This window comes from Ictalurus furcatus, chromosome 2 (genome assembly GCF_023375685.1).
Source record: "Ictalurus furcatus strain D&B chromosome 2, Billie_1.0, whole genome shotgun sequence".
In the NCBI taxonomy this organism is placed as follows: domain Eukaryota; kingdom Metazoa; phylum Chordata; class Actinopteri; order Siluriformes; family Ictaluridae; genus Ictalurus; species Ictalurus furcatus.
The window spans coordinates 36725730-36751733 of NC_071256.1; the positions used below are offsets into that span (position 1 = coordinate 36725730).

Below are 26004 nucleotides of genomic sequence, written 5' to 3' on the forward strand. Positions count from 1 at the left end.
CTCTCTGTTCACCGGTCGCTCTCTTTCTCTCACTCTGTCTCTTTCTCCTTTTCTGTCTTTCTCTCTCTCCTTTTCCCCTCTCTTTCTCTCTCTCTCTCTCTCTCTCTCTGTTCACCGGTCGCTTTCTTTCTCTCACTCTGTCGCTTTCTCCTTTTCTGTCTTTCTCTCTCTCCTTTTCCCCCTCTGTCTCTCTCTCTCTCTCTCTCTCTCTCTCTCTCTCTCTCTCGGTGTTTCACACTGTCTCTTTCTCTTTTTCTGTCTTTCTCTCCTTTTCTCACTCTCTCGCGCTCTCACTTTCTCTCTTGCTTGATCGCCATCTCTCTGTCTCTCTCTCTCCCTCCCTTTCTCTTTTTCTCTTTCTCTCTCTGTCTGTTTCTCTTGCACTCCCCACCCATCTGTCTCATATCGGTTTCTCTCTCCTGTCTTTTTCTCCCTCTGTCTTTCTCTTTTTCTCCCCCTCACTCTTTTTCTCATTCTCTGCCTGTCTGACTTTTGCACTCTTTTCCCCCTCTATCTCTGTCTATTTCTCTCTTTCTCACTTTTTCTCTCTCTCTCTCTCTCTCTCTCTTTCTCACTCTCTCTCTCTGTCTCTTTTTCTTCCCCCTCTCTCTCTCTCTCTCTCTTTTTCTCTTTCTGTCTCTTTCTCTTGCACCCCTTTTCCCCTCTGTCTCTTTCTCTGTCTGTCTCACTCTCTCTCACACACACACTCTTTCTCTCTCCCTCTCCTTGTCTCACTGTCTCTTACTCATTCTCTCTCACTTGTTCTGTCTTTCTTGTCTCTGTCTGTCTCTCTCTCCTGTCTCTCTCTTTTTTTTTCTGTCTTCCTTTCTCACTTTCTGTCTTTTTCTCTCTCTATCTCCCCCCTCTCTCTCTCTCTCTCTCCCTCTCTCTCAGTCTTTAGCAGCAGGTCTCACTTCCAGCCATCCAGTGGAGAAACTTCGGGCTCTTCCTCTCTGGCTTTCGTTGCAGTATCTTGGACACGATGGGATCGTAGAGAAGATCCAGCACGCCTCTCAGCTTGTGAGTGAGCGCGAACACACACACACACACACACACACACACACACACACACACACACACACACACACAGAGTCCCTAGTGACATCTGGCCATTCGTTTTCTACAGCAGCTGCAGCTCCAGTAACAGACCTGTAACACTTGATAACTTTTTATTCATTTATTTCAATCATGCAAATGAGTTACGCCTTCAAGCAACAGCCGTACTGATTGGCCGATGAGCCGACCGATCACCCGACACCGAAACACAGACGGAAAATGAATAAGCCGGGAGACCGATTTTCAGCTTGTTAAATAAATCCTGGGAAAAGGCTCGAGTCTCTGTGCGCGTCAGGATTAGGATCGCTTCTAGACGCAGAGAAGACGTTATGAGAATTTCAGAACGTTCTTGTGTTGTGTTTCTGCAGAGTCAGCAGCTTCTGGCGCAGCTGAAGACTTTGTCCTCCATAAAGACGTCGGTGAGTGAAAGCACTTTTTTAAAAAAAATAAATAAATAACATTTTTATTAGCATCGTTTAGCATTTTGGCAAAGCCTCTGTGAGATTTACTGCATCGTACACGCTCAGTTTACACACCGTTTCCCAAATTGGCCCGATGAGAGCATTACAGATGTTACGGCGAGTACTAACCTCGTCCAACTGTTAGTAATTATTACAGGATTATTGGCGATCATCAAATTGACTTTTTGCCAGATTCGTAAATTTAAAAAAAATTTTTAAAAAATTTATATTCGTCATTACAATTAGAAATTTTTAACAATATCGTAAAAGTGGCCCATGGGTGTGTTGTGTGTGGGGGTTTGGGGGGGGTGTAGCGTAGCATATCGAAACGACCTGTAAGGAATAATGTTAAAAACTTAGACTTGATTAAAACCGAGCACTTTCTTCCTGTCGTCACCATCAGGATGTCCTTGACAGAGAGATCTCTCTCCTGGAGGCTTTGAGTATGGTAAAGAGCTGTGTGTGTGTGTGTGTGTGTGTGTGTGTGTGTGTAGGGGTGGGATGGTATGGTATGATCACTGTGGTTTTTTTTTGCTTCAGGACATCAGTTTTCGGGGACAGTGATATTAAATTACGGCAGTGTTCTGTACGGAATAAACTACCTTGGGGGTGTGCTGCGGTAGGAAAATAATCAACTGCACGTTGATTGTGAGTCGGTGCTTACCACCCTGACGTTGATTATTTTCCCATAACAGCGCGCCTCGAAGCGTTGTGTTCCCCTTGTATCTATAAAGCAGTTTGCAAATGCTTTTTTAAAAAAGATTTCGATTAAACATAGATACAGTTTACTTTTTGTCCATTTATAGTTACATTCAGCGACGTGAACAACAGTTAACACTTGGTTAAGAAGTCCAGGCATGTTGTGAATTTGACCTAACGTGTATACACACGCTGCTAGTTATCCATTAACTCATTAAAGTTGATTTAATTCTATTCAGTATCGTCACACCCCTAATGCAGAGTGTGTGTAGTGTGTATGGAGAGTGGGAACTATGTGTGTGTGTGTGTGTGTGTGTGTGTGTGTGTGTGTGTGTGTCAGAGCTCTTCAGTATTATGTGTTAGTGAGAATCGGGTACCTTGGTTCCAGGGGGCTGTGTCTCATTCGCGGGTGCCGCCTCTCTCCGCGGCCTCACTGAGGGACGTGCTGGGCTCTCTCATACTCTCTATTGTAGGTGGGATTCTCCCTCGTTCCCTTTGCCCCCTCGCTCCCTCCGCCCGCTGTGTTTCCCCTCCACTGCTCACTCCCTCACCATGTCCACCGCTTCTTACGGCATGTGCACAAAACACCCCATGGAGCTCAGGTGACTCGCAGGGCATCAGCGCTGGACCTGTGTTGGGGAAATTCAGCATGCGGAATATCACACATGATGTTCTAGTATACAAATTTTATTAATTTTTTTATTTCACTGGTAGCGAGTTTAAGTGAATTATGTTTATAAGAGCAGAGGGTGAAGGTTTCAGTAATGTTATAGTTGGGCTCGTTATTTACTCACTGATTCATTCACTCACTGATTCACTCGCTCGCTCACTGACTCGCTCACTCATGGACATGCTCACTGACTGACTTGCTCACAGACTCGCTCACTCACTGATTCACTCGCTCATTCACTGATTCACCCGCTAACTGATTCCCTCACTCACTCACTGACGCACTCACTCACTGATTCGCTCACTGACTCGCTCATTCACTGATTCACTCGCTTATTGACTCGCTCGCTCACTGATTCATTCACTCACTGATTCACTGATTTGCTCACTGACTGACTTGCTCACCTCACTGATTCACTTGCTCACTGATTGACTCACTCACTAATTCAGTTGCTCACTGACTCGCTTGCTCACTGATTCACTCACTCACTAACTCGCACACTGATTCACCCACTGACACACTCACTCACCCACTGACACTCACTCATTCACTGACTTACTCTAACTCACTGACTCACACTCTTACTCACTTTGTAACGCACTGACTGATTCACTCATTCACTGTAACTCGCTCATTCATGCTCTCTCACACACACACACACACACACACACACACACACAAACACACTCTCTCATTCTCTTCCTCACTCTTCTCACTCATTCTCATACTCGCACTCTCTCTCTCTCTCTCTCTCTCTCTCTCAAACACACACACACACACACTCTCATTCTCTTCCTCACTCTTCCTCACTCATTCTCATACTCGCACTCTCTCTCTCTCTCTCTCTCGCTCTCTCTCCCTCTCTCTCACACACACTGATGTTTTACAAACTGAGATTCTCCACAAGGTGGGGGTAAGTAACAGTAGTGTTAGTCTTAGTGTTAAATTCCCAAATAAAGCAGGAGCGTTTGTGTTGGGAATGGTGCTGTGAAATTTAGGAAGTGACTATTGTTCCAGCATCACATGGACATTCCAACATCGATGTGATGTGATGTGATGTGATGTGATGTTATGCATGACTTCAGGTCAAAGGTCATGCAGTCCAGTTTCACCTCAGTTGAACAACTAACCTAAATCTCTCCATGACATCACATCTAAATGGCTGAGACTCCAAACCTAAACCTGAGTGTGTGTTCACAAACAGGTCACATAGTGCTGCTTAGTGCATGACCTCAAGCCCTCTGGCTGTGTATCATTCTCATATTTAAGTGTCGTAAAGGTACGTTAGATGCTCTCTCTCTCTCTCTCTCTCTCTCTCTCTCTCTCCCTATGTCTCTCTGTCTTTCTGTCTCTGTTTTCTTCTTTTTTTGGCCTTCTTGTTCCATTTCTCTTTCTCTTTGTTTCCCTCTTTCTCCTGTATCTGTCGTCCCTCCTCTCTTTCTATCTCTTTCTCTCTCTCTCTCTCTCTCTCGCTCCCTCTTTGGTTTGCAGGTCGAGGATGACCTCAGTTCTCCAGTGGTCGTGTTCAGGTTCTCTCAAGATACAAGTTCAGGTGATTTTGGTTCTCTCACTTATTTATTATTTATCGACAGTAATGAATGCCGACAGGAGTAATACAGTCAGCTCCAGAATTATTGGCACCCTTGGTAAATACTGTATAGAAATAAAAAAAACTCATATTTTCGGTGGGATATTAAGATGATGAACCATATTTTCCAATAACCTCATCTTTATCAAGGGTGCCAATAATTCCGCACCTGACTGTTCCAAAAGAACCTGTAACAAATGACTGTGTGCATGATGGATGGACTTTAGTGAGGTGTTTTCTCTTAAAATGTGCTATTGAATATGGTATTCGAGCCAAAAATGTAGATCAGGGTTGCCAGGTGTCACAAAAGCAACGCAGAAGTCAGCCCAATACTGAAACTCAGAGTAAGTAGTAAGTAGTTTTACTGCACAGGTCCTAAAAATAGCCTCATATTATTACACACGTTGTAATAAATAACTCAAATTATACTGTATACAGCGTCACATGCGGCTTAGCAGTGATGGGAATTCTGTTTCTTTTCAATGAGTCGGATCATTCGGCTCAGCTCACCAATAGGAGTCGACTCTTTTGGTTCCCAAACGACTCCTTGCCGTTATTTTTTCATTTTTTTCTCTATTCGATACTACAGATCCGTTATCGCACGTTGTTGCCATATGGCAACGATGACATTTTACCATTTCACAGAATACTCGAAAACATATCACCTTAAACTTTGAAGTGACAAAAAACACAAGACGGACGTCGACTTATCTGAGATAGCGTCTCGGTTTCGTCCTTTAAGTAGTTTTGCCTAAATATTGAAAAATTAAGCAAAGTTTGAGCGCCCTCCGATGATGACCCAAATCTGTGATTTGCAGAAAAGGAAGTGCAAACAGCACTTCCTGGTCATGTGACCTGGCTCTTTATTTATTTATTTATTTATTTAGTTATTTAGTTATTTATGTCATGTCAGGGATAAAGCCCCCTTCTTCCACTTGCACAGGAAAATAGTAGTATTATATTGTATTGTATTGTAGTATTGCGATAAATTAGTATAGTATCGTATTAGTATTGAGATAAAGTCATCGTTGCCATACGGCAACACCATGCAGTAAAGGGTTACGCAATAGATACGCTGGTTGTGAGTACTGCCTAGTCTTTTGGGAACTGAAGGAACGGTGTGTGTTTGTGTCCGCAGCGTCGAGCGGAGGGTCAGCAGAGGGGTACTGTGGAGGAGACAGAGATGTACAGGACGCTCTAAACAGATGGGTAAGCGCAGATCTCCTTCACGAAATCGCACAACATATCCACTTTTATTGAATCGTTTAGCAAACAACAAGCTATTAATGACAGGATGCGGTTCTGAAATAACAACAATATCAGTCCTTCCACACCTGATTGGAAATATTTTTAAAAAAATGAATCAAGTACTGTTTACTTTATATTTCTCTATATTTATATTTCATCACCAGCTCGGCGAGCAGTTAGCGCTGCTGGTCCCTGAGAGTGGCGTTGATGTGGTCGAGCTGGAGGATGAAGGCGTGTGTGTTCGCTTTAACCCTCTAATGACTGCTGCAGGTGAGAACTCACACACACACACTCACACACTTCGTCCTGCGTCGAAAATGTACACGCAGTAGTTTGCCAGCAAAGTTTTGTTTATTAATAAATGACACGATAGTACTTTTTATCCGTTTATTTAACGTTGTAGAAAGTACGTGCGGAATATAAACGGCCGTCCCCTCACCAGCCTCCCGTCTCTTTCTCTCTCGAAGTTAACAAGACCAAAAACAGCTTTTTATCCTAGCGAGAAACCGTAGAACGTAAACTCCTCGGTCCTGAAGGTGTCAGAAAACTTAAAAGTTACAGCTTTAAACCTGAGTGTTGAAAATAAATAAATAAATAGAAATAAACGCCGACACTGGAGACTCCTTCCATAAATGTTAAACAAACATCTCCTTACAGAAAACTTATACACCATATCTTCGATTATATGCGTTTTTTAAAATCTGTTTTGTGTGTGTGTGTGTAAGCTTTGGGCACACAGCAGGCGGACGTAGCAGCTTTGGCGGAGAAGTTAGCGGAGACGATCCCCATGTTGAGCTCCACGCTGCGTTTGAGGAACGATTTCCGAGAGGAAGTTCTCCAATACGCCGCACTGACGTACATCGAGGATTTGAGCTGGGCCGGACTCGGAGCTGTGAGGTCAGGGAGCACGGAGGGTTCATACCCAAGCCAACACGGGCTCTGTCCCAAACGCTACAGCTGAAGCCTAGTCATGTACTAGACCGGCGGCCATTTTAAGAGAACACCGTTTTCTTCTTGTATATTTACTAATAATCACTATATTATCTTAATGGCAGCCATTTTAAGAAAACATTCATAGCAGGACTTCTGTATAGTCTTTATAATTATTATATTCTTCAGTGTTGATACTCTAGGCAGGAAAAGCACAGTATATTACCCATAATGCACTGTATATGCGCATATGTCCATTATTTATTTATTTATTTATTTATTTTTTAAACAGCGGCCCGTTAGTCGTTAAACTTAAGTCTCATTCTAAATTTATTCCAGAAAGAATGTTTCTGATACTAGCGTAGAGAACGCACCGTGTCTAACACACAGGACTGCAGCTTTGTTTGTGCACCTGAGCGCGATTTCAGATAAGAGAACAAACCCGCGTGTCGCTGCAGGTACGAGCCGAAGACGACGGACATCGACGGAGCGAAGAGACAGGTGGAAGTGGAGAAGGTCAACGCTGAGCTGCTGAAGAAACTGAAGGACATGGACACCGAGCTGGAATTCTCAACAGGTCATAAAATGAAAAATAATAATAATACATTTCATTCATTTCTATTCTCACACCACTGCTGAACAAATAGAAGCTTAATAGCCCGAGTGCAACAGTGCTGCTACGTTCTTGAATCTGATTGGTCGGAAGGTGTCGATTCATTTTCCCGAACTATATCCAAACAGCACATTTAGGTGTGACATGTATGGTCGATGAGCTACAGTAATCTACGGCTACAAATAAACATGAAATTAGAAGAATCTGTGATCGTTAGTATGGAGAAGCGATCTGTAGAGATTTATTATTCATCAACGGAAGGAGTCTCCAATGTCAGTTGCTCCTGATGGCAAGTTAGCTCCCTGAATGCTACCAGCTCTGCTACCATCGGTGTGAGTGTGTGTGAATGAGACGCAGTGTAAAGCGCTTTGGATAAAAGCGCTATATGAGTGCATACCATTTACTTGCAGCAGACACACTTGCTTCATAAAAAATCTGCTACATGATGTTTGAAAACATTTCGAAACGTGATATCTCTAACGTTGTACTGATTACAGTAAATGCTCTGCACTTGTGTAGCGCCTTTTAACCTTGGCGGTTCTACAAAGTGGTTTACACCGTCTCTCGTTCTCCCATTCACACACACACACACACACGCACACCGATGGCGGCAGAGCTACCATGCAAGGCGCAATTTGGGGTCCAGCGTCTTTCCCAAGGACACCTCAGCATGTAGATGCACGCCAACCCTACAATTAGTGGACAACCCGCTCTAGCACCTGAGCCACAGCCGGCCGTTATCAGTTACCGATAAACTGCTGAAATGTCAGTGTAATTTCTCTTAATAAATCCCAACATTCGAACTCTTTCCCCTTTACTGAGGAGCTCATCTATTCACTAGCAGGTTTATATGGTGTTTTAATGACATCCTCACTGTAAGCAGGACACGGTGATGTACTGAAGACCATCACGTTACTATGTAATGAAATGTTGTTGGGGTTATTTTTGTGTGTGTGTGTGTTTGTGTGCTGTTTGAACACTAGTATTATCTTGTCTTGTGTACAGGGCCTGAATTCGGTGAAGAGAAGAACTGTGTATTCATCGGGATGGCGTCAGAAGACCTGGACGTTTCGGTGTTGGTCGAAACCATCGCGTCTACGGGGAGAGAGATCGAGGAGAGCGGGAAGGTATCACGTTCACACTCGGCGTTAAAACAGTGACGATTTAATGCAAAGCATTTTTAAAAAAGGATTGGGGATTAATAATATATATAAAACAGTGGAATTTGATTACTTTAATTCTTTATATCTAAATGTTTGTCTAAAGTCTGTTTTAATAATTGTTTTGTTTTTGTATTACATTCATTATGGATTGCTTGTATTGCTTTTTTTTTTCCTTCTACTTATTATTATTATTATTATTATTATTATTATTATTGTTGTTGTTGTTGTTGTCTATAGTTGTTAGAGAACATGACCGAGGTGGTGAGGAAGGGAATCCTGGAGGCCGAGCTGCAGCTTCAGAGATCTGCTGAGGAGAAACTCTTGGAGGAGGTGTGTGTGTGTGTGTATATACATATATATCTGTGTTTCTGTGCGTCTGTGTGTGTGTGTTTGTATTTTTGGTGTCTGCGCGTCTCTGTGTGCGGAGCTGCGTTCGATTTAGAGTGGGGCGACCTATTAAAAACATGTGTCCCGTCACTTTGTCTCAATGCTGCTGGACATCTGAAAAACACCTGGATGACTGAAACATAACTAACCCTTAATAAACAGTCCATAAACGCTTATTAAACAGTTGGCCTTGTTCCTCCTCTTCTGTCCTGTAGGGGGTGCTGCGGCAGATTCCTCTGGTCGGCTCCATGCTCAACTGGCTCTCTCCGATTCAGAGCTCGGTGAAAGGCAGAACGTTCGATCTGACAGCAGGTAAGCTACACTTAATTACTGTAAACGTTCTTATACATTATCTGTAATCTTCACTAAGGACAAATTACAAGATGTAGTGACTTTTGCTTTTAAAATAAATAAATAAATAAATCGTATGATAATCAGTATTAAACAGTCAACGTCCAGAGTTGATAAAAGAGTAGTTTGAGTTTATAATCAGGGGAATTTGTCTTTACGTATTCTATTTCGCAGTATTTAGGATATTACATTATAGGCTGGTTAAGAAAATACAGCTGCTGCACCATTGATGGACCGTTCACAATTCAAGAACTGTTCACGAGCAGAAGCTGCTGTGCTCGTCGCGAACTTTCCATAAACGGATGCTGCGCGGTTTATGAACCGTTCACAAAAAGGGAAGGGCTGGACTTTTTATGAACAGTTCACAGTGCAAAAATTTTCGTCGGTCGTGTTCTTTTCGTGAACGAGTGCTGCAGTTAGAGATCGACCGATAATCGGTTTTACCGATATTTTCCCCGATATTTAAGCATTTTTCCGTAATCGGATATCGGTTTTGTAATATCGGATCCACCGATGAATGGCGCCGTCTTGTGGCCGTTTTCAGAATTGCACGCAGGATCTGCGTAACAGCACTGCGTCTGTTTGTTTTTGTTTATTTCTTAGAGTTATTTTATTTGCTTGTTTGTTTACCTCATCGAAGCTTTTATTTAAACTTTTATTGAATTAAGACAGTAAATAAATATCGGTTCTGCATCTCGGTTATCGGATGCGTAAACATGCAAATAATCGGTATCTGTTATTAAAATAAATCAATCAATCGATCAATATCAGTCGATCTCTAGCTGCAACGTGAATGAACTGAACAAACACTAGCTCATCAGTCTACCTGAGAAGTGCTGCAGAGAATTTTCAGCTATAGATGAACCACATTAGAGTTTATCTGACGTCATGTGACCGCGCAAAATAGTTGATGTTTTTTGGGAATATGATTATAGTATAGATACAGATTATGTACGTGTTTCTTATGGACATTTATGAAAAATACTGCTGAAACCTGATCATCACTTCATCCATAGAGTGTAGAGAAATTGCTGTTTATTTATTTGTTTGTTTGTTTGTTATTTCCTGCAGGTTGCCTGGACAGCACTGAGCCGATTTACTCCATGAAGACTCAGACAAGTAAAGAGGCTTCACCCGAAACACCCACGTCTACACCCAAACGGCTTGCAGGTTCATTTTCCACAGTAACCCTATAAATGTGTTTATCGTACAAGAGAGCGTTCAGAATTTTCAAAATACCCGTCTACAGTGTAAAAAAAAAACACCAAAATGGGTCCTTTTTATAATCCCATCTAGTCTAAGCGCAATGTGAAATGTTTCACCGGCAGGACAAAAGCTGTTCCGACGCTCCACCGCCGGTTCGGAGTCGTGCAGCGAGACCAGCTCTGTCTGCCACCTCGACGAGTCTCTAAAGGAGGCGGAAGTTCCTCAACCTCTCGCGGGCGTGTCGGAGACGCCTCTGGAGCTCACGCAGGAAGTAGAAGTGTCAGATCAGCGCGTTCCCGAGGGCGAGGAGGAGTCCGACTCGATCAGATAGAACTATCCGATCCATCAGCGACGCCAAATCGGCTGTACACTGTGAAGTGCGCAACCTCGATGCCTTGACCAAGTCAGATTAGGGCTGCGTTCCGATACTGTTAGTAACACTCGCTCGTCCACTTTCCCCTGTTACTCTACCCTGCCACTATCTTAAGGAGTTCGGTTCCTTTCGTTATCTGTAACGAAGTGGGTTAAAACGACAGACGTCAAGTTACCCAGAAAGCATCGTGGGACGTGGCGTGATGTAGCTTCCTTTCAAAATGGAGGATGAAGCGTAAACAGGAGCAATAAAATACCTAACGGCAGTAGTTTCAGGTGCATCGGAGTCACGGCGGTTACCTGAAAGGAATCCGTCCCCGTACACACCCCTCCCCTTGTGCACTCTCGTATGACTGGGAAGTCGATGAGTGTGTGTTAGAATAGTATTGGAACGCAGGACAGGAAGTGAAGGTTTGTTATAGAAGTACCAACGGAAAATTTCATCAGTGCGCATCGTATCACACCCTTTACTCCCCGTCCTATTAATAACCGTCCGTTTCTGTGATTCGATGAACAATCACCGTTCTGGTTGTGTGATGCGCACTGCCACGTAGCGTTCTTTTTTTTTTTTTCTCCGTTAGAGATTTCATTTATATTATACATTTTATTTTATTACACGTTTTGTTCACTGTAGATGGTGGGTTGAGTTTCTATATCATTTTTCAGCTACACTTTTATTTTATTTTATTTTTTTTTTAAATTTGTGTCACTGGAAGAAGCAGTTCTGCCAAAAGTGAGCTGTGCTCAGTGTCCCTCGTACCCCAGACCCCCCCACCCCCCCGGCTCTTTAGCCGATCAGATAACACGTGTTTCGTGTCTGCTTAATGTTTCGAGTCTGTAGTTTTGCAGTGGACCTACGAGGCTAAAGTGTGCTAAAAAAAAGTTTGAAGGCGTGGCCTAAAGTTTCGCCCTACGTAATCTAAGGCAAATAATAAATATATACAAAAGCCACGTTGTGATTAATCACTGATTTGGTGACGTTTTTCCGTAAGGAAACATTTACGCAAGGAGTCTCTAGCGTCAGCGCTTTATAACGGTCAGTAAGTTTTCCACCACGGGAAAGTCTTCAGGACAGAGGAGGTTACAATTTCGGTAACAGGACAAGTTGCATGTTGTTGTTGTTTTTTCTTTATGTCTTACTAACTTCGAGAGAGGAAAAAAGAGAGGCTGGTGAGGGAATATAACGTTTATAGCTGCTATAACGTAAGTGAGAACAGGAACTAATTCCACAACATTAAATGCAACTATAAACGGTTTTAATAAATTATGATTTGTAATCATAAATTATACCAAATTGCTGTGGTGTAAGACAAATAAAACACTTTGACTAGATTTGGGGTATTCAGGACATTTTGTACATTTCATTTTTCTCTGAACTACCGCTTTAAAGGCTGGTGTGGTGTTTCTTTGCCAGAAAAAAAAATTAAAAACCAGGCAGGGGGCTTGCTTTTTTTTTTTTTTTTTTTTTTTTTGTGTGTGTGTGTGTGTGTGTGTGTGCGCGTGTGTGTAGCCTGAGACTCACGATTACTAAAAATGAAGTTGAATATAATACTATTAATAATTAGCTTAAAGCCTTATTGCACTTTTTTTGTACAGATTGCCGTAATTTAATCAGAATAATCTTTATTTATTCTACCGATTGATATCTGGGAAGACTTTTCAAAGTGCAAATCAAACGTTCTTTTGCTCTCACTGTAACATACCAACTAGCGGGTGGGTTTTTTTAAAAAAAAATTATTATTAAAATGGGAAATTTAACATGTTAATGTTTACTGTAAAATGGCCCAACTGTTATCATGTTCTGTACACTGGTGATTTTTTTTTTTTTAATTTTATTTTTTTGGTGCCGTCACCACAAAGCCACTGATGAAGTTGTTCCTTTTTGTCAGCTAATAACGTCTAATCCGTATTTTCACGCTCACTAATAAGAGCATCTAAATATCGTATGAAGTATGAACAAATGAATCTCCTTTCACAAATAGATAACTGATCAAATCTAGATGACACCTGTCGATTTTCCACGTTTATTTGTTGACGATTAATGTAAAAATGGGTGCAGTGATTTCTGGAAGGCTGATGTAAATTAAGACTGGGTGATCTTTCAAAGCAGCTACACTGTCTTAATTTGGTGCAATAAATATACTGGTAGTTGTTTGTTTGTTTGTTTGTTTTTTGTTCCTTTCTTTCTTGTGGCAGAACAAATTGAATGATATGAGCAGATTAGATTAGTTTTTATAATCACATAAGCTTTTTCAAAAAGCAAGTCTGTAAAGTATAATAAAGATTATGATGCCAAGCAAAACATGTCAAAGTTCTCATTAATTTCTGTCTTCGGTATTTGCGCTGAACTGAGTACATCTAAATGGTTTTAAGGAAGATTTTAATTCTACTTTAGTAAGTAGATTTAAAAAAAAAAAAAAAAAAAAAAGGGCCACTGTATATACCTGTATACAACACCATATAATTTAGGTTAGCATTCGATGCTAAGTTTGTAATTAGTAGTAGTTTTAGTCTATATAGAGTTTTTTCTTCATCATTTACCAGCACATCTGAGGAAAATGTTAACATTCCTGACATGTCTGTCTCTTTTGTACATTCATTGTGCTTTCACATTGTCCTTATAAAAGCCTTAATGACTACTTAAATTATCAGCCTCGGGCGTTAGCTAGCTTGTTTCTGGTGTCTGTTTCCCAGTTGCCTAGCAACCCAACCGTGCCCTTATAACGTGAACCCTTTGAGCAGCGAATACACTTTAAGTTCATTCACAAAATAGGGAAATGTAGTTTTTATTAACGTATTCACAGCTAGGCATATACTGTAAGCGACGTAAAAAAAAGGACTCGTTTTCCCCCAGAATGCCCTTCTACGTCGATTAAGAATGTCGTCACCACATACACACACGTGGATTCGTCCGGAACTACTGCTGAGTCGAGTCTTAGTTTTTTTTTTTTTTTTTCTTCCTTCCCCCTCTCCCCTCGCGCGTGAAGCGAGACCGGCTGTTTTAGTACAGAATAACGTGGGGGGGCTGTTTAATAAGCAGAAGTTTTTTGTTTTTAACGGGGGTGACTTTATTAACGAGCGATTTGAACTGAACGAAGAGATCACGTTGTCTTTCTTCGTCATATATATAGTTTAGAAATATATATATATAAAATATTTGCGTTCAAGACGAACAGTTTCAGCCCCCCGCGCGCGCCAATGGAGCCAGCGCGAGACGCTGCCCCGGATTCGTGGGAACAGGAGGATGAGGGCAGCGAGGCCCCGGTCATCGCTCACACCGGCCTCAGCGACTCTTTCGGCGGCCTCAACGTCAACGCCAAGCCCTTCGTCCCGAACGTCAACGCGGCCGAGTTTGTTCCCGGCTGTTTCCATAAAGCGCCCACGGAAACCATCGCCCCTGTAGCCGGTAAACTTTCCCTACCGGTCACGTTTAGCTTAGCTAAGCTACTTGTTTTTTGTCCCGCCTGTTAGCTCTCTAGGCTATGCTAAGCTAAGCTAACCTACGATAAGAGGAAGGAGATTACCGTTTAAAGTTCTCTCACCTTGTCAGAAGCTAAAGCTAACCGCACGTTCTTAGCATCAATGCTAACTTTGCCTAGTTTAGTTAAATACAAACAAACAGCACTTCGTTTTATTTAAAAGAGAGGAGGAGAAAAAAAAATCTCCACAAATGCAACCGCAAATCATCACACGTGCTGAAGTCGGCTAGCTAGCTAGCGGTACTTTACACACCAACAAGAGTCTTTAAAAGAAAATTCACCAAGAGCTTTTCTTGTATGACAAGATGTCGGGGGTTTATACCACCAATATTACTACCACCACACCTGGACCACACCATGCCTGCCTGGGTAGTTAGTACGAGAACTGATCATTAGTGGTGGTGAGAGTTAATTAGCAATATCTTTTAGAAAGAAAAGTCAGTCGTAGTGTAAACGGCTCCCTATTGGACAGAAAAGGCACTACAAAGGGTGTGGGTGCCATTACTTTTGCGTCCAGTTATGTGCGGAGTTTAAATCCGGATTAAAGAGCAAACCGGGATTAATTCATTCATGCTGGTCACGTGACCAGCATGCAGGAAAGCCATTAAAAAAAAAAAAAAGGTGGTGTGTGTCGGGACACTGTTCTGTTGGCTGTGTGTCGACTTTTACTCCATTTTGCTCAATGGTTTTAAAAATGCAGCTCATAAAACCTGGGAGAAAAATAAACAAAATGGAGATTAGAAGTGTCGTTTCTTATTTATTTAAACCCCGCCCCTTATTGATTGACGTTCGGATTGGACGGTATTTGTATTTTGTACAAACCTGGATGTTTGCGATTGCGTGTGTCGTTTGTAATCTAAGGACCTGGCGGTGACGCGACGAGTCGTTATTTATTTGTAGAAAAGGAAAAATCTGCGATTTTAGGGTACGCGAGTACTGACGCGTCACATGACGGAAGAGAACGCTCGCTGGCGTCGTAAACACGCCCCTCGATGCTTTTCTTCGTTGATTATTCCTTTGATGTATACTATATAATTTCCCTTCATTTTTTTTTAATGATTAAAAAGGTACTCTTTTTACACAAACCGTCACGGGGGAAAAAATTCCTCCTTCCTCACACGAGGAGTTGTGGGTCATTTTAGCTGGAATAGTGTCGACGGATCCACACTTCGAATGTCTACCGGAGATACCGGAACGTCAACACGCGCTAATTCTAATCTCGGACACTGTTTAGGACGCGGCGATTGGGACGCGGCGTGCCTCTTCTGAAGCGTCCGTTTTTCCCGGAACGGTATAATATCTGGGATAGGGTCGCTGAAATACGCGCTACAGGACGAAATGCGGCATGACGTCGTTTCGTCCGATGCGACTTCCTTTATAGAAAATCGTAGACGTGCGCATGTGTATCGGGACTAAAACGATCATATGAGCGCCGAGTTTGGCGAAAAAAACCGTTTCCTTAAGCCAGTTTTCTACTGCACGGTTCGTATCGACTGGCTTTACTTTCCTGAGCTTGCTCTTCCACTGCCGCCTCAACGCGGGCGCCGTCTTCCACTCGCCTTTACACAGGAATAACGTCGTCTCGTCGAAGCTCTGTACGAATACACACTCGGACCCGTATTCCAAACGCTTTTCCTGCTCACTGAACACGGAGCCTATTAAGGACGTAAAATAACGGCGGTCTAGAACCTACGCAGTGCTCGATGTGACTACGTTAGGTTCGCAAAGTACGTATTAAATGACGCACGTTTATTCGGGCACAATACGGAACAACTCGTTAAGGAGAACTCCCTACTCTCTCGGTTACCCGGTACTATCCACCGTGGAAAACCCCCAAAAAGCGAGCCGAGCCGTACCGTGTGGCGGAAAAGTGCCATCGTGGCCGATCTGGATGGAAATAAAACCACTCGGGAGCCTCTGTAGAATAGGAAATGTCCTCAGGACCTTGTGTAAACGTAATCACGTCGAAACAGGGCTGCGATCCAAAGGTCGAGAGTCGAAATCTCAGCGCCGCCACCTTCGACAGCACCTTTAACCCTTTAATCCCGTCTCGGTTGTGAATCTCTTCGGGATAAACGCCTCCTCGAGAGCGAACTTTACACTGTTCGCAGTGTGAACGTGTCGATTTGACGTCGCTCCGTAAACAAGGCCGTTGAGACGACTGACCCGAGTTAAAAGTGCAAGTCGGTGGCGTTTCCTGGTTGTAGGCGGGGAATTACAAGACGCAGCCTCACCTCGTACTCATCGTCATTCGCGCCTACCGGCGGTCTAAGGCCTCGGCGTACTTCGTGAGAAGACGCCGCGAATCTAGGCTTCCACGAGCAATACGACGTAACTGCTGAGGTTTTTCGACAAACTTTCGACCGAGCCTCTGTTCGATCGTACCCAAGCCGATTCGTTCCAAGAAGGATGACTTTGAGGACAGCGCCACCTTCAGGACTGGAGAGCTTGCACGCTACGTGTCCGAGTGTATTCTGTAGATCGTATGAGCTCGGAAGCGTGTGCAGACGGTTTCGTTTTTGTGACGTCATCTCCGCGTTAAACGTCGAGGCCTTTACGTTCACCGGTTCACCTACCTGCGTGCTTTCTTAGAGAAAACCCGACGTGTGCTTTCAGACTCTGATTATAGTTTTTTTTCCTTGACGAACATATTTCTTTCTTTTTCTCCTCGCAGTTCCGGAGAAAGATGGCCGTATTGAGGTCTCGGACACGCCTGGTAAGTGAGTTTTAGTTCATTTGACTTGAAATCAAAAGTTTGTTCGGTTTTGCCGATTAATCGGCACCGATAAGCGATTGCCGGAACTATCGGGGGAAAAAAGGTAGTTTTTCCCAGTTGTTGAGAAGAGTCTGCTGTCGGCGTACGGTGCGAGAGCGGCCTCTAGAGGCGAAAAACAATCGCTGACCAATGTTGTTGTGTTATTTGAAGTGTTTTTTGATTCGTGTCTGTATTTTTTGCTATTTTGAGTGCTACTTTTTGTTTCAGTTTGGATGTAGATCTTTTATCTACTTTTAATATTTATTTCATTTAAAAAAAAAAATACAGTACATTTTCATGGTAGTTTATTTTTGTAATGAAGTTCATAAATATTTTACCGTGTGTGTAATGATTTCATTCAGTATCCATTTAAGAACTATCGCTTGATTAATCGGTCATCAGCAGGTAGGTTCCGCCCGATGTAGTCATTGGTAAAAGCCACTATCGGTCGACTTCTACTTAAAATGAACTCTGGTGTGGTTGGCGAACATCTGCTGAAGCAGAGGTGAATGATCCCGTTTGCATTTTCTTGAGGCATCGTCGTGTTGCATCTTCAATTTAAGTTTCCCAGTGGATCGTGACGTCAATCGGCACGCAACCCTGCGTTCAATCTCGTAAATCTTGTAGCAGCTTTCAAGGAGTACGGCGTGATCTGTACCTCATCTATCACAGTGTTAACACAGTGTTAACACAGTGTAACTATTGCAGCTGTATCACCGTACGCGTAATATTTTCAGAAACACGCCGTCACCGTGCAGTTATTCAACCCGGTCATGATGTACGCTTTTGACTGCAAATCCCCGGAGCACGAACCCGGGCGGATGTAACGAGAGCGATCGGTGTCGGATCTGTTGAGCGTGTAAACAGTAAAGCGTGTGCGTGTGTGTAGTGTTGACGAATGTGGCGCGTCTCTGTTGCGTCAGCAGCTCCGCCCGTGGAGAACGGCTCAGGAGACGGAGAGACGGCAGCCGAGGAAGAGAGCTGGGAGCAGAAAGGAGGAGAAGACTCGCCCCAGGAGGAGGGTATGGAGGAGGACGAAGAAGCGCCGAAGCCGAAAGTCACTCCCGCTCAACCCGACGCGCCCAAGAGGGAGCACGTCAACGTGGTCTTCATCGGCCACGTGGGTGAGTAAGCTTGTACTCGTGACGTCCGATATCTTTTAACCGTTTAACGTTGTGGAACGTTCGGGAGACGAAATCTGTTCGTCCTGAATTTTTCGTCCAAAACATTAGCAAAATAAATAAACAAACAAGCCAAAAAGTTAAACTGAGGTTTACGATACTTTTCTTTAATGCCTGCAAAGACGAAGATCAAGTTAAAAAAAATTTTTTTAATGTCAAATCAGCAGCATCCATTCAGTACCATTTAATTAGTAATTATTAAAAAATGTATTTAAAAAAAAAAAAATCACCATACCAACGATATCTCGGAAAAGTGTATCGCGATATTATACCGATATATCGGCCCAGCCCTAATCTCATGCCTATGGTTTATTAGAGGAAATGAATTCACGCAAGGCTTATTTATTTATTTATTTATTTATTCATTTATTCATTTATTTATTTATTTTTGGGATAAGCTTCTGTAAAAGAATTGATTTGTATGGTAAGTCTTAAAGGATTTTTAAAAAGTCTGGGTTTTGTTTTCTACCCAAACAGCGCCGCCTTTAACGTTGTTGTGCTTTCGCCGAAGACTCTTTCTTTTTTTTTTTTTGGGTGGATTTTTCCAAAGGTATATTTGCTGACTTGGTGACGGGTCTGTGGGAAACCGATTTTGGTGCGAGCGACTCGGAGAAAAAGTAAAACAAGGCCTTGGACGCAGAGAAGAGCGCGAACGTCGGCGCTAAGTGAATACCGGTCTCGTCGGGTTTGTTTACGCCGCACGCGTTTCTTAAGTAGTGTTTTTTTTTTTTTTTAATGGGTTGCAGCGGCGTTCGTGTCCCTCCGTGATGTCCGGAGGTCGCCCTCCACCCGTGTTTTTATGCGAAACATCGGGAAAGACGTTAAGATTCGTAGCGGCTTTTCTTCTTTTTTTTTTGGTGTCGGAGTTTGTGTTTGCTGTGGAGCGAGTGTCATAATAAGGGCTGTGTGAATGACGGACGAGAGGAAACGTCTCTCTTTGCTGCTTTCTGGTGAGGAACGAAGGTGGCGCGAGGAGACGGCGACGCAGAGGAAGGAGTTTTTATAACATTTGCTTAACAAAAGGGCCTGAAGCTGTGAGTGAGATCACTCAAACAATCGGTGTCGTTGTTCAAAAAAAACAATATCGGTCGAGCTCTAGTCTTCGGTTACGTCCCTAATGTATACCCTCAGGAGACGTGGTGCGGCTTTGCGGACGTTACAGGCTGCGTGTACGTGCTGGTCGTGTGGGTGTTTGTTATCGTATACACACACACACACACAGTCGTTATACAGACGTCCTAACTGTCACTAATGTGTGATTTGAGCAAACAGTGTCAGTCTAACGTGTCATCGGTTTTTTTTTTAAAAAAGTTTTAATTTTCATCGACTGTACACCTTTAATTGTGTGTTAGTGCTGCATTCACGACACTTAACTCGCATTAAACTGCAGACTCTCACGTTAATGTTTATTCTCTTTCTTGGCTTCTGTGTTTAGTTCGTTTCGTTTTTCCCCCCCACACCCCGAACGTTCTCTCGTATCGTTATTACGGTTTAATAAATAAGTAAATGAATAAATAAACCTTCGTTCTCTTCTCACCCTGTTTCCCATCTCCTTTCCTTGTAGACGCTGGCAAATCGACCATCGGCGGACAGATCATGTGAGTATCTGCACTGTTTCTCGTGGTAGAACTACTTTTTATTAACGTAGCGGCCTTTAAAAATTAGAAGGAAGAGAAAACGCGAGGTAGGAAGGTCGATCTCTGGGAATGTTCTCGATTTGGGATTTAAAACTTTTTTTTTTTTTTAAATAAAAATTCGTAAAAATTCGTCAGCCATGTTTTGTCTCGCCGCTTCTTAACCGTGGTCATGCAGCACCATCTCTGATATATGAAAAGGTTACGGTTCTTAAAACACCACGTGACGGGCAAGTTTTCTATGAAAGTTGAAGTTAGTTCAGTGTAGTAAGCCTTACCTCTTTTTTTTTTCTTTTTTACATTATTCCGTACTTTAAATGCTCCTGATCCAGCTCACAAGCCTGCCATACATTAGATCAGGTGTGTTTGGAGCAGGGAAAGCCATTTGATCTTTGGTTCCTGAAAAGGTTCCTACAGCAGAAACATTCTTTTATTGTCTTTCTAGGCACTCCGCACGGTGGTTATAAGTGTTAGTGGTCAGTAGATGGCGCTGTTTGACTGTATCTTTACGGAGTTGTTATTACACTGTGTGTTTGTGTTTTCTTGGCTCCTGTCTGGAACGTTTTCTCGAGACCTTTTGCTCCGTTTCTCATTTCCACCGTACAGGTATTTAACAGGCATGGTGGAGAAGCGAACTCTGGAGAAATACGAACGGGAGGCCAAGGAGAAGAACAGGGAAACTTGGTAAGTTAAATTATTACGCTTTGTAGGGCGTAAAACACTCTGGGGTGTGCAGTTATGGGAACGTAATCAACGTCGGGGCGGGGTCGTTTGTCCCCGAGATTATGGGTACCACTGTGAAGCTGATTATTTTTCTGTATCAGTGTGTCTCAAAGTATTTTACTCTACTTGTACCACACCAGTTACATCATTTAGTTGTTTGTTTGTTTGTTTATTTATTTATTAGAGAACGACACGTCGTGCTTTTTATTTGTTTTCCCGTTATATTTAACGTCGTGAAACGTCCATGAAACTAGTTAAGTCCTGTTTAGTTCTTTATCTGCGGGGGGGGGGGGCCCTCGCAGCTTGTCATGTCAGACAGAGAACCACAAGGGACTCCGTCCTAAAGATGTCGGAAAACTTAGCTACAACTTTACCTCTGACTGTTACAAAGCGCTGACGCTGGAGACTCCTTCCAGAAATGACTCCAGAATAAACGTCCCGTGTTAACGAGTGTTTTTATCCGTTTGGTTTTTTAAAAAAAAAAAACACACCTATATATTAGTCTAAGGTTACGCGGAGCGTCTGCCGTACGGGTCTCTGCGAACGGGTGGTTACCTTAGAAACGATAACGTTTTCGATCGAGCGCATCAACATGCGAAGTTGATCTCCATCCGACTGATCGGAGACGAGAGATGTATATATATATTGATGTCGTATTGGCCTCGAAACGAATAATTTTTGTGTTAAATCTGTGCTTTGCTTAGGTACCTGTCTTGGGCCCTGGATACGAATCAGGAGGAGAGAGATAAGGGGAAAACCGTGGAGGTGGGCCGCGCGTATTTTGAGACGGAGAAGAAGCACTTCACCATCCTGGACGCGCCGGGTCACAAGAGTTTTGTCCCTAACATGATCGGGGGCGCGTCGCAAGCTGATCTGGCAGTGCTGGTGAGTCGTTCAGTGGTGCACCAGGCTCGCGATATGAATAGATTTCAAAGGAAATGTATTGTGACGATCAGTTTGTGGTCTTTAGCCGATAATAATACGTCATAGTAAGATCTGTACCAAGTCTGGCTCCGAGTTTAGTGTCCAGGAAGTAAATCCGTATTCTCATCCATTTTTCCCAAAACGCAAACTCTTTATAACCCTCTGTGTACTGTTATGAAATGTCTTATGAATATCATGTTTACGATATTTACGATTTATTCTTTTTTTTCTTTTCTTTTCTTTTTTTTTTTTTTGGTCATATCGCCCATCCCTAATTGTAAAAGTGTCCCTCGCGATCCTCTCGGACACTCGAGTGAAGTCTCTGAAATGTCCCGCAGGTGATTTCAGCGCGTAAAGGCGAGTTCGAGACCGGGTTCGAAAAAGGAGGCCAGACGCGAGAGCACGCCATGCTGGCCAAAACGGCGGGAGTCAAACACCTGATCGTCCTCGTGAACAAAATGGACGACCCCACTGTGAACTGGAGCTTGGAGAGGTGAAGGATCTGCGTTCCGTGAACTAGGACCCGTCACTACTTTAGTTTGGACGATCTATCGTCCCAGAAATAACTGCGATGAACGATATTATTGTCGTTTTAAGACCATTTTACGCCACTGATATAACAACATAACAGCATAATTGCGCGAGTGCAACCTTTTCAACGGAGTTTTAATTCTTTCGATTGTTCAGACTTTAATACAATATTGTGAACTCGTTATGCTTTCGTTCTTCATTGCGCATTCATATATGTTAATTAATTAACCCGCTGGTAAAGCGCTTCAGTTTAGTGCTGTTCAGCTTCAGCTCGCGCAGCTTAAGCGGCTCAAAACGATCACGGTCGCGTACGATAAGTCGATAGCGTGATTATCGTGGCGGGGTTTTCGCGTGTAATGTTAGCGTAAACTTCTGTGCACTCGACAATGAAGGTTTCGTTTTCTAAAGCCGTGTCGTTTCGTCTCCGCAGGTACGAGGAGTGCAAGGAGAAACTGGTGCCATTTTTGAAGAAGGTGGGCTTCAACCCCAGAAAAGACATTCACTTCATGCCATGTTCAGGACTGACAGGGGCCAACCTGAAAGAACCAGCGGAGCACTGCTCCTGGTACACGTAAGTCTACATCACATACTTCACAGATTTATATTAACGCACGCTTTCTTTCCGATGCGTCATCGTTGCTATAGTAACCGCTTGTCTCGATTGTTGTCTTCCTTACATAATTCGCCGGTACTAATTACGGTTATTACGTAACTATTAACATCTCTTTGTGTGTTTGCAGAGGATTACCGTTCATTCCACACCTGGACAGTTTGCCAAATTTCAGCAGATCCAGCGACGGACCAGTCAGGTTACCGATCGTAGATAAATACAAGGTGAGTGTATGCAAGCCCCGCCCACTTTGCATCAGAATCCACCGTTCATTCACACGTTAGCACCACAGACGTTAGCTAGCTAGTTTATCTCGGCGCCACGTGTTGCTAATAATATTAGCAACAATGATGATGCTTCCTTCAGAGGCTGTCTAGCTGTTTATAGAGACCAGAACAGAACGGTGTATGCTAGTGTTGTAGTCTAATATCCCGATTTTGATCTTCTCTAGGACATGGGCACTGTGATTTTGGGCAAGTTGGAGTCCGGGTGTATCAGCAAAGCGCAGCAACTCGTAATGATGCCTAACAGGGTAAGCTCGTCTTCACGATAAAGCGTCTCCCGTGGCGTGTGGTGAAAGTGTGACCACCGGTATATTTACATATCTCGTATAAAAAAAATTTTTTTTTAAAAGTATTTAATAAATAACATTCTCAGTATTAAGTAGTGTTAATGCTGTGAATCAAAGCTGGTAATATTTGTTTTGCTCGTGCATTGTGCTGAGCGTGTATAAACGCTCCTTCTGTCGTGTGTGTGTGTAGCACATCGTGGAGGTGCTGAGCCTGCTTTCGGATGACGTCGAGACGGACGACGTGGGACCCGGTGAGAACCTGAAGCTTCGACTTAAAGGCATCGAGGAAGAGGAGATCCTGCCCGGTTTCATCCTGTGTACTCCGGAGAACCTCTGTCACTCGGGACGCACCTTCGACGCTCAGGTTTTTAAAAAAAAACAAACAAAAAAAAACAAAAAAACTACAAAAAACAAATGAGTCTTTTCGATAGGTATCTTTAAGCCATCAGACACGTTCATGGGATACGTCCCAAACAGCAGAACGTAACCCCGCCCCCTTTTACCGCACAAAATGGCCGCCCTAAATGTCTAGCGCAGTGTTTCCCAACCTGGTGTGCCGTGTAAAAATCATATAAAGAATCATATAAGAATCATATAAAACCCAGGAAACCTTGAGATTATCACTTGTCACGTTACAACAAAATGCAGCTATAAATACGAGGACATGTATACAACTCGGGAGTCGAGTATAAACCAGGCTTAACGTTGTCTAGCATTAGTGTTGGTGTAGGGTGCAACACATTATTTTAAATTTTCAAACGCTGCTCTAGCGTGTTAATACGCAGCAATCTGTTGCGCTCGTAAAGTTCCGAGTCGATTATCCCGAGCGCTTCAGCTTGGAAAAACGTGGCGCGAGGTCGCGTCCGTCTAGTCAAGTCTCAGAGTTTAGAAATAAATGATTAAATTCCTCGCCGGAGGTCGGGTTTTTCCCGATCGCAGCAGTAGGGCGCGTTTCTCAGCAGTTATAATACATCAGCGTAGTACTGAACACGTTGTTTTATCGACTCCGTATCTCCGTAACGTTCTTTTCCCTCGTGTTTTCAGATCGTCATCATCGAACACAAGTCCATCATCTGCCCGGGCTACAACGCAGTCCTGCACATTCACACCTGCATCGAGGAAGTGCAGATCACGGTAAAAAACCGCGTTACCCATGAGCCTCTTTTGATTTCACCGTTCAGTGTTGGTTCACGTGGTGTTTGTGTGTGCAGGCCTTAATTTGTTTGGTGGACAAGAAGACGGGTGAGAAGAGCAAGACACGACCTCGCTTCGTCAAACAGGACCAAGTGTGCATCGCTCGCCTCCGGACCGCCGGGACCATCTGCCTCGAGACATTCAAAGACTTCCCTCAGATGGGTCGCTTCACCCTGAGGGACGAAGGTCAGTGCTACGCGTGTAGCATGCACACTGTACGCTCACCGGCCGCTTTATTAGGAACACTTGCTCGTTTGTGGAAATATCCGATCCGCGGTGTGAAATGACACGTCCGACATCAGAGCAAATGCCATGTCTAGAGTTTGGATGAGCTAACAACAAAGCTAGCTACTCTTCCCCTGTACTGTATATACTACAGTATGGTGTGTGTGTACACATATACGTTTATTCAAAATGATTTTGTCTTGCGTTAGCATGGAACGTTCTGGAATTTTCCTTTTTTGTGTCTCTTGCAGGAAAGACCATTGCCATTGGGAAAGTGTTGAAGCTTGTCGCTGAGAAAGACTGAAAAGCTCTATGCGTGAGAGTGTGTGCGTGTGTGTGTGCGCGCGCGTGTGTGTGCGAGTGTCGCGGAGAAGCCGAACGTGCAAGAGGAGAGGTGGGTGTTGCGGCCGGAGAGACACGTTTCCCGGCCTTCCCGTCCTCCCGAAGAACCAGCTGACAAAAAGCAACGCAACAACTTGTCTGACAAGAAATTTTCGTTTTTTAAGCAAAGAATAAAATTGAAAAAATTTAAAGAAAGAAAGAAAGAAAAGAAAATTGAGTCCACACGTTGTCAGCTTTCTCATATTGAGAGCTCAGCAGTGCCATAATATTTTTTTTTTTTTTTTTCCCCCCCCGGACTCGCAGAAGATTGTGTTTATTGTCTTTTTTTTTTTTTTTTTCCTTCTTCTTCCTTTTTCTTTTTTTTTTTCTTCCACCAGAGGAATATAGCGTGCAGCGAAGACGCCGTTATTATAAGAAAAAGGTGTGGACCAGAGTTCGCTTGTGTAACAGTAACGGATCGAAACCAGTCAAAGCTGGAAAACGAATTGAACGTCGGTATCTTTCGTATTGTCTCCCTTCACTTATACACACACACACACGCACGCACACACACACACACACACACACATGGGTTTCTCTCCTCGTAGCGGTCTGCAGAGCGCACGAGCGTGCTCATGTGTTATTAAAACGAAATTCTATGAAAATAAAAAATATTAAATTGGGGAAAATTCTAAGATGACAGTTTCATGGACTGAGTTTCTTTGGTTCAGAGTGTTTGGTAAGGAATGTTCCTTCATATATATATATATTTTAATCATGGGGTGTTACTCCCATTGGGTGAACACCGTTGTGTTGTAAGTGATGAGTGGCAGGTGCTTGGAATAGTGAAGTGCGTGGAATATCGTATTGTAGCATTACTATCGAAATTGTACATACACGACCAGTCAAAAGTTTATAAGCACTCATTCTTTTTATTTTCCACATTTTAGGATAATAATAAAGTCCTCAAACCTCTAGAGTAACACAAATGGAACTATGGGAATTATGTTGTGATGAAAAAAAAAATCTAAATAATTTAGCGTCTTTAAAGTAGACGCCCTTTTTTAACCGTTTTGTGACTAAAATATTAGTTTTCTTATGAAAGAAATGAA

At 43.1% G+C, this 26004-nt stretch overlaps 2 protein-coding genes across 6 annotated transcripts in view; both read left to right on the plus strand.

The window, feature by feature from the left end:
* Positions 1-13127, plus strand: part of pdxdc1 (pyridoxal-dependent decarboxylase domain containing 1) — a 27981-nt gene extending 14854 nt beyond the window's left edge. For 2 of the 4 annotated variants that reach the window (XM_053617436.1, XM_053617427.1), the window contains exons 12-24: positions 895-1020; positions 1425-1475; positions 1921-1965; positions 4378-4438; positions 5613-5683; positions 5887-5992; positions 6448-6619; positions 7111-7229; positions 8271-8392; positions 8666-8758; positions 9031-9127; positions 10238-10336; positions 10495-13127. In XM_053617436.1, the coding sequence (XP_053473411.1) occupies positions 895-1020; positions 1425-1475; positions 1921-1965; positions 4378-4438; positions 5613-5683; positions 5887-5992; positions 6448-6619; positions 7111-7229; positions 8271-8392; positions 8666-8758; positions 9031-9127; positions 10238-10336; positions 10495-10703 (1371 nt within the window). In that variant the 3' untranslated portion in view covers positions 10704-13127. The remainder of the gene's footprint in view (positions 1-894; positions 1021-1424; positions 1476-1920; positions 1966-4377; positions 4439-5612; positions 5684-5886; positions 5993-6447; positions 6620-7110; positions 7230-8270; positions 8393-8665; positions 8759-9030; positions 9128-10237; positions 10337-10494) is intronic. The other 2 variants (XM_053617454.1, XM_053617445.1) reach the window with 2 other exon arrangements.
* A 415-nt stretch (positions 13128-13542) lies between these two features.
* Positions 13543-25589, plus strand: gspt1l (G1 to S phase transition 1, like). Of its 2 annotated transcripts, none has more exons than XM_053617466.1 (14): positions 13543-14150; positions 16898-16939; positions 17902-18102; positions 19724-19757; positions 20400-20477; positions 21221-21401; positions 21779-21933; positions 22402-22542; positions 22712-22805; positions 23033-23113; positions 23343-23516; positions 24197-24286; positions 24364-24532; positions 24823-25589. In XM_053617466.1, the coding sequence occupies exons 1-14, from the start codon at positions 13943-13945 to the stop codon at positions 24873-24875; spliced, it is 1701 nt and encodes a 566-aa protein (XP_053473441.1). In that variant the 5' UTR covers positions 13543-13942; the 3' UTR covers positions 24876-25589. The 2 variants fall into 2 exon arrangements, with proteins under 2 accessions (XP_053473441.1, XP_053473451.1); XM_053617476.1 differs by having other exon boundaries at positions 13547-14150; positions 17905-18102.
* The last annotated feature ends 415 nt before the right edge of the window (positions 25590-26004 follow it).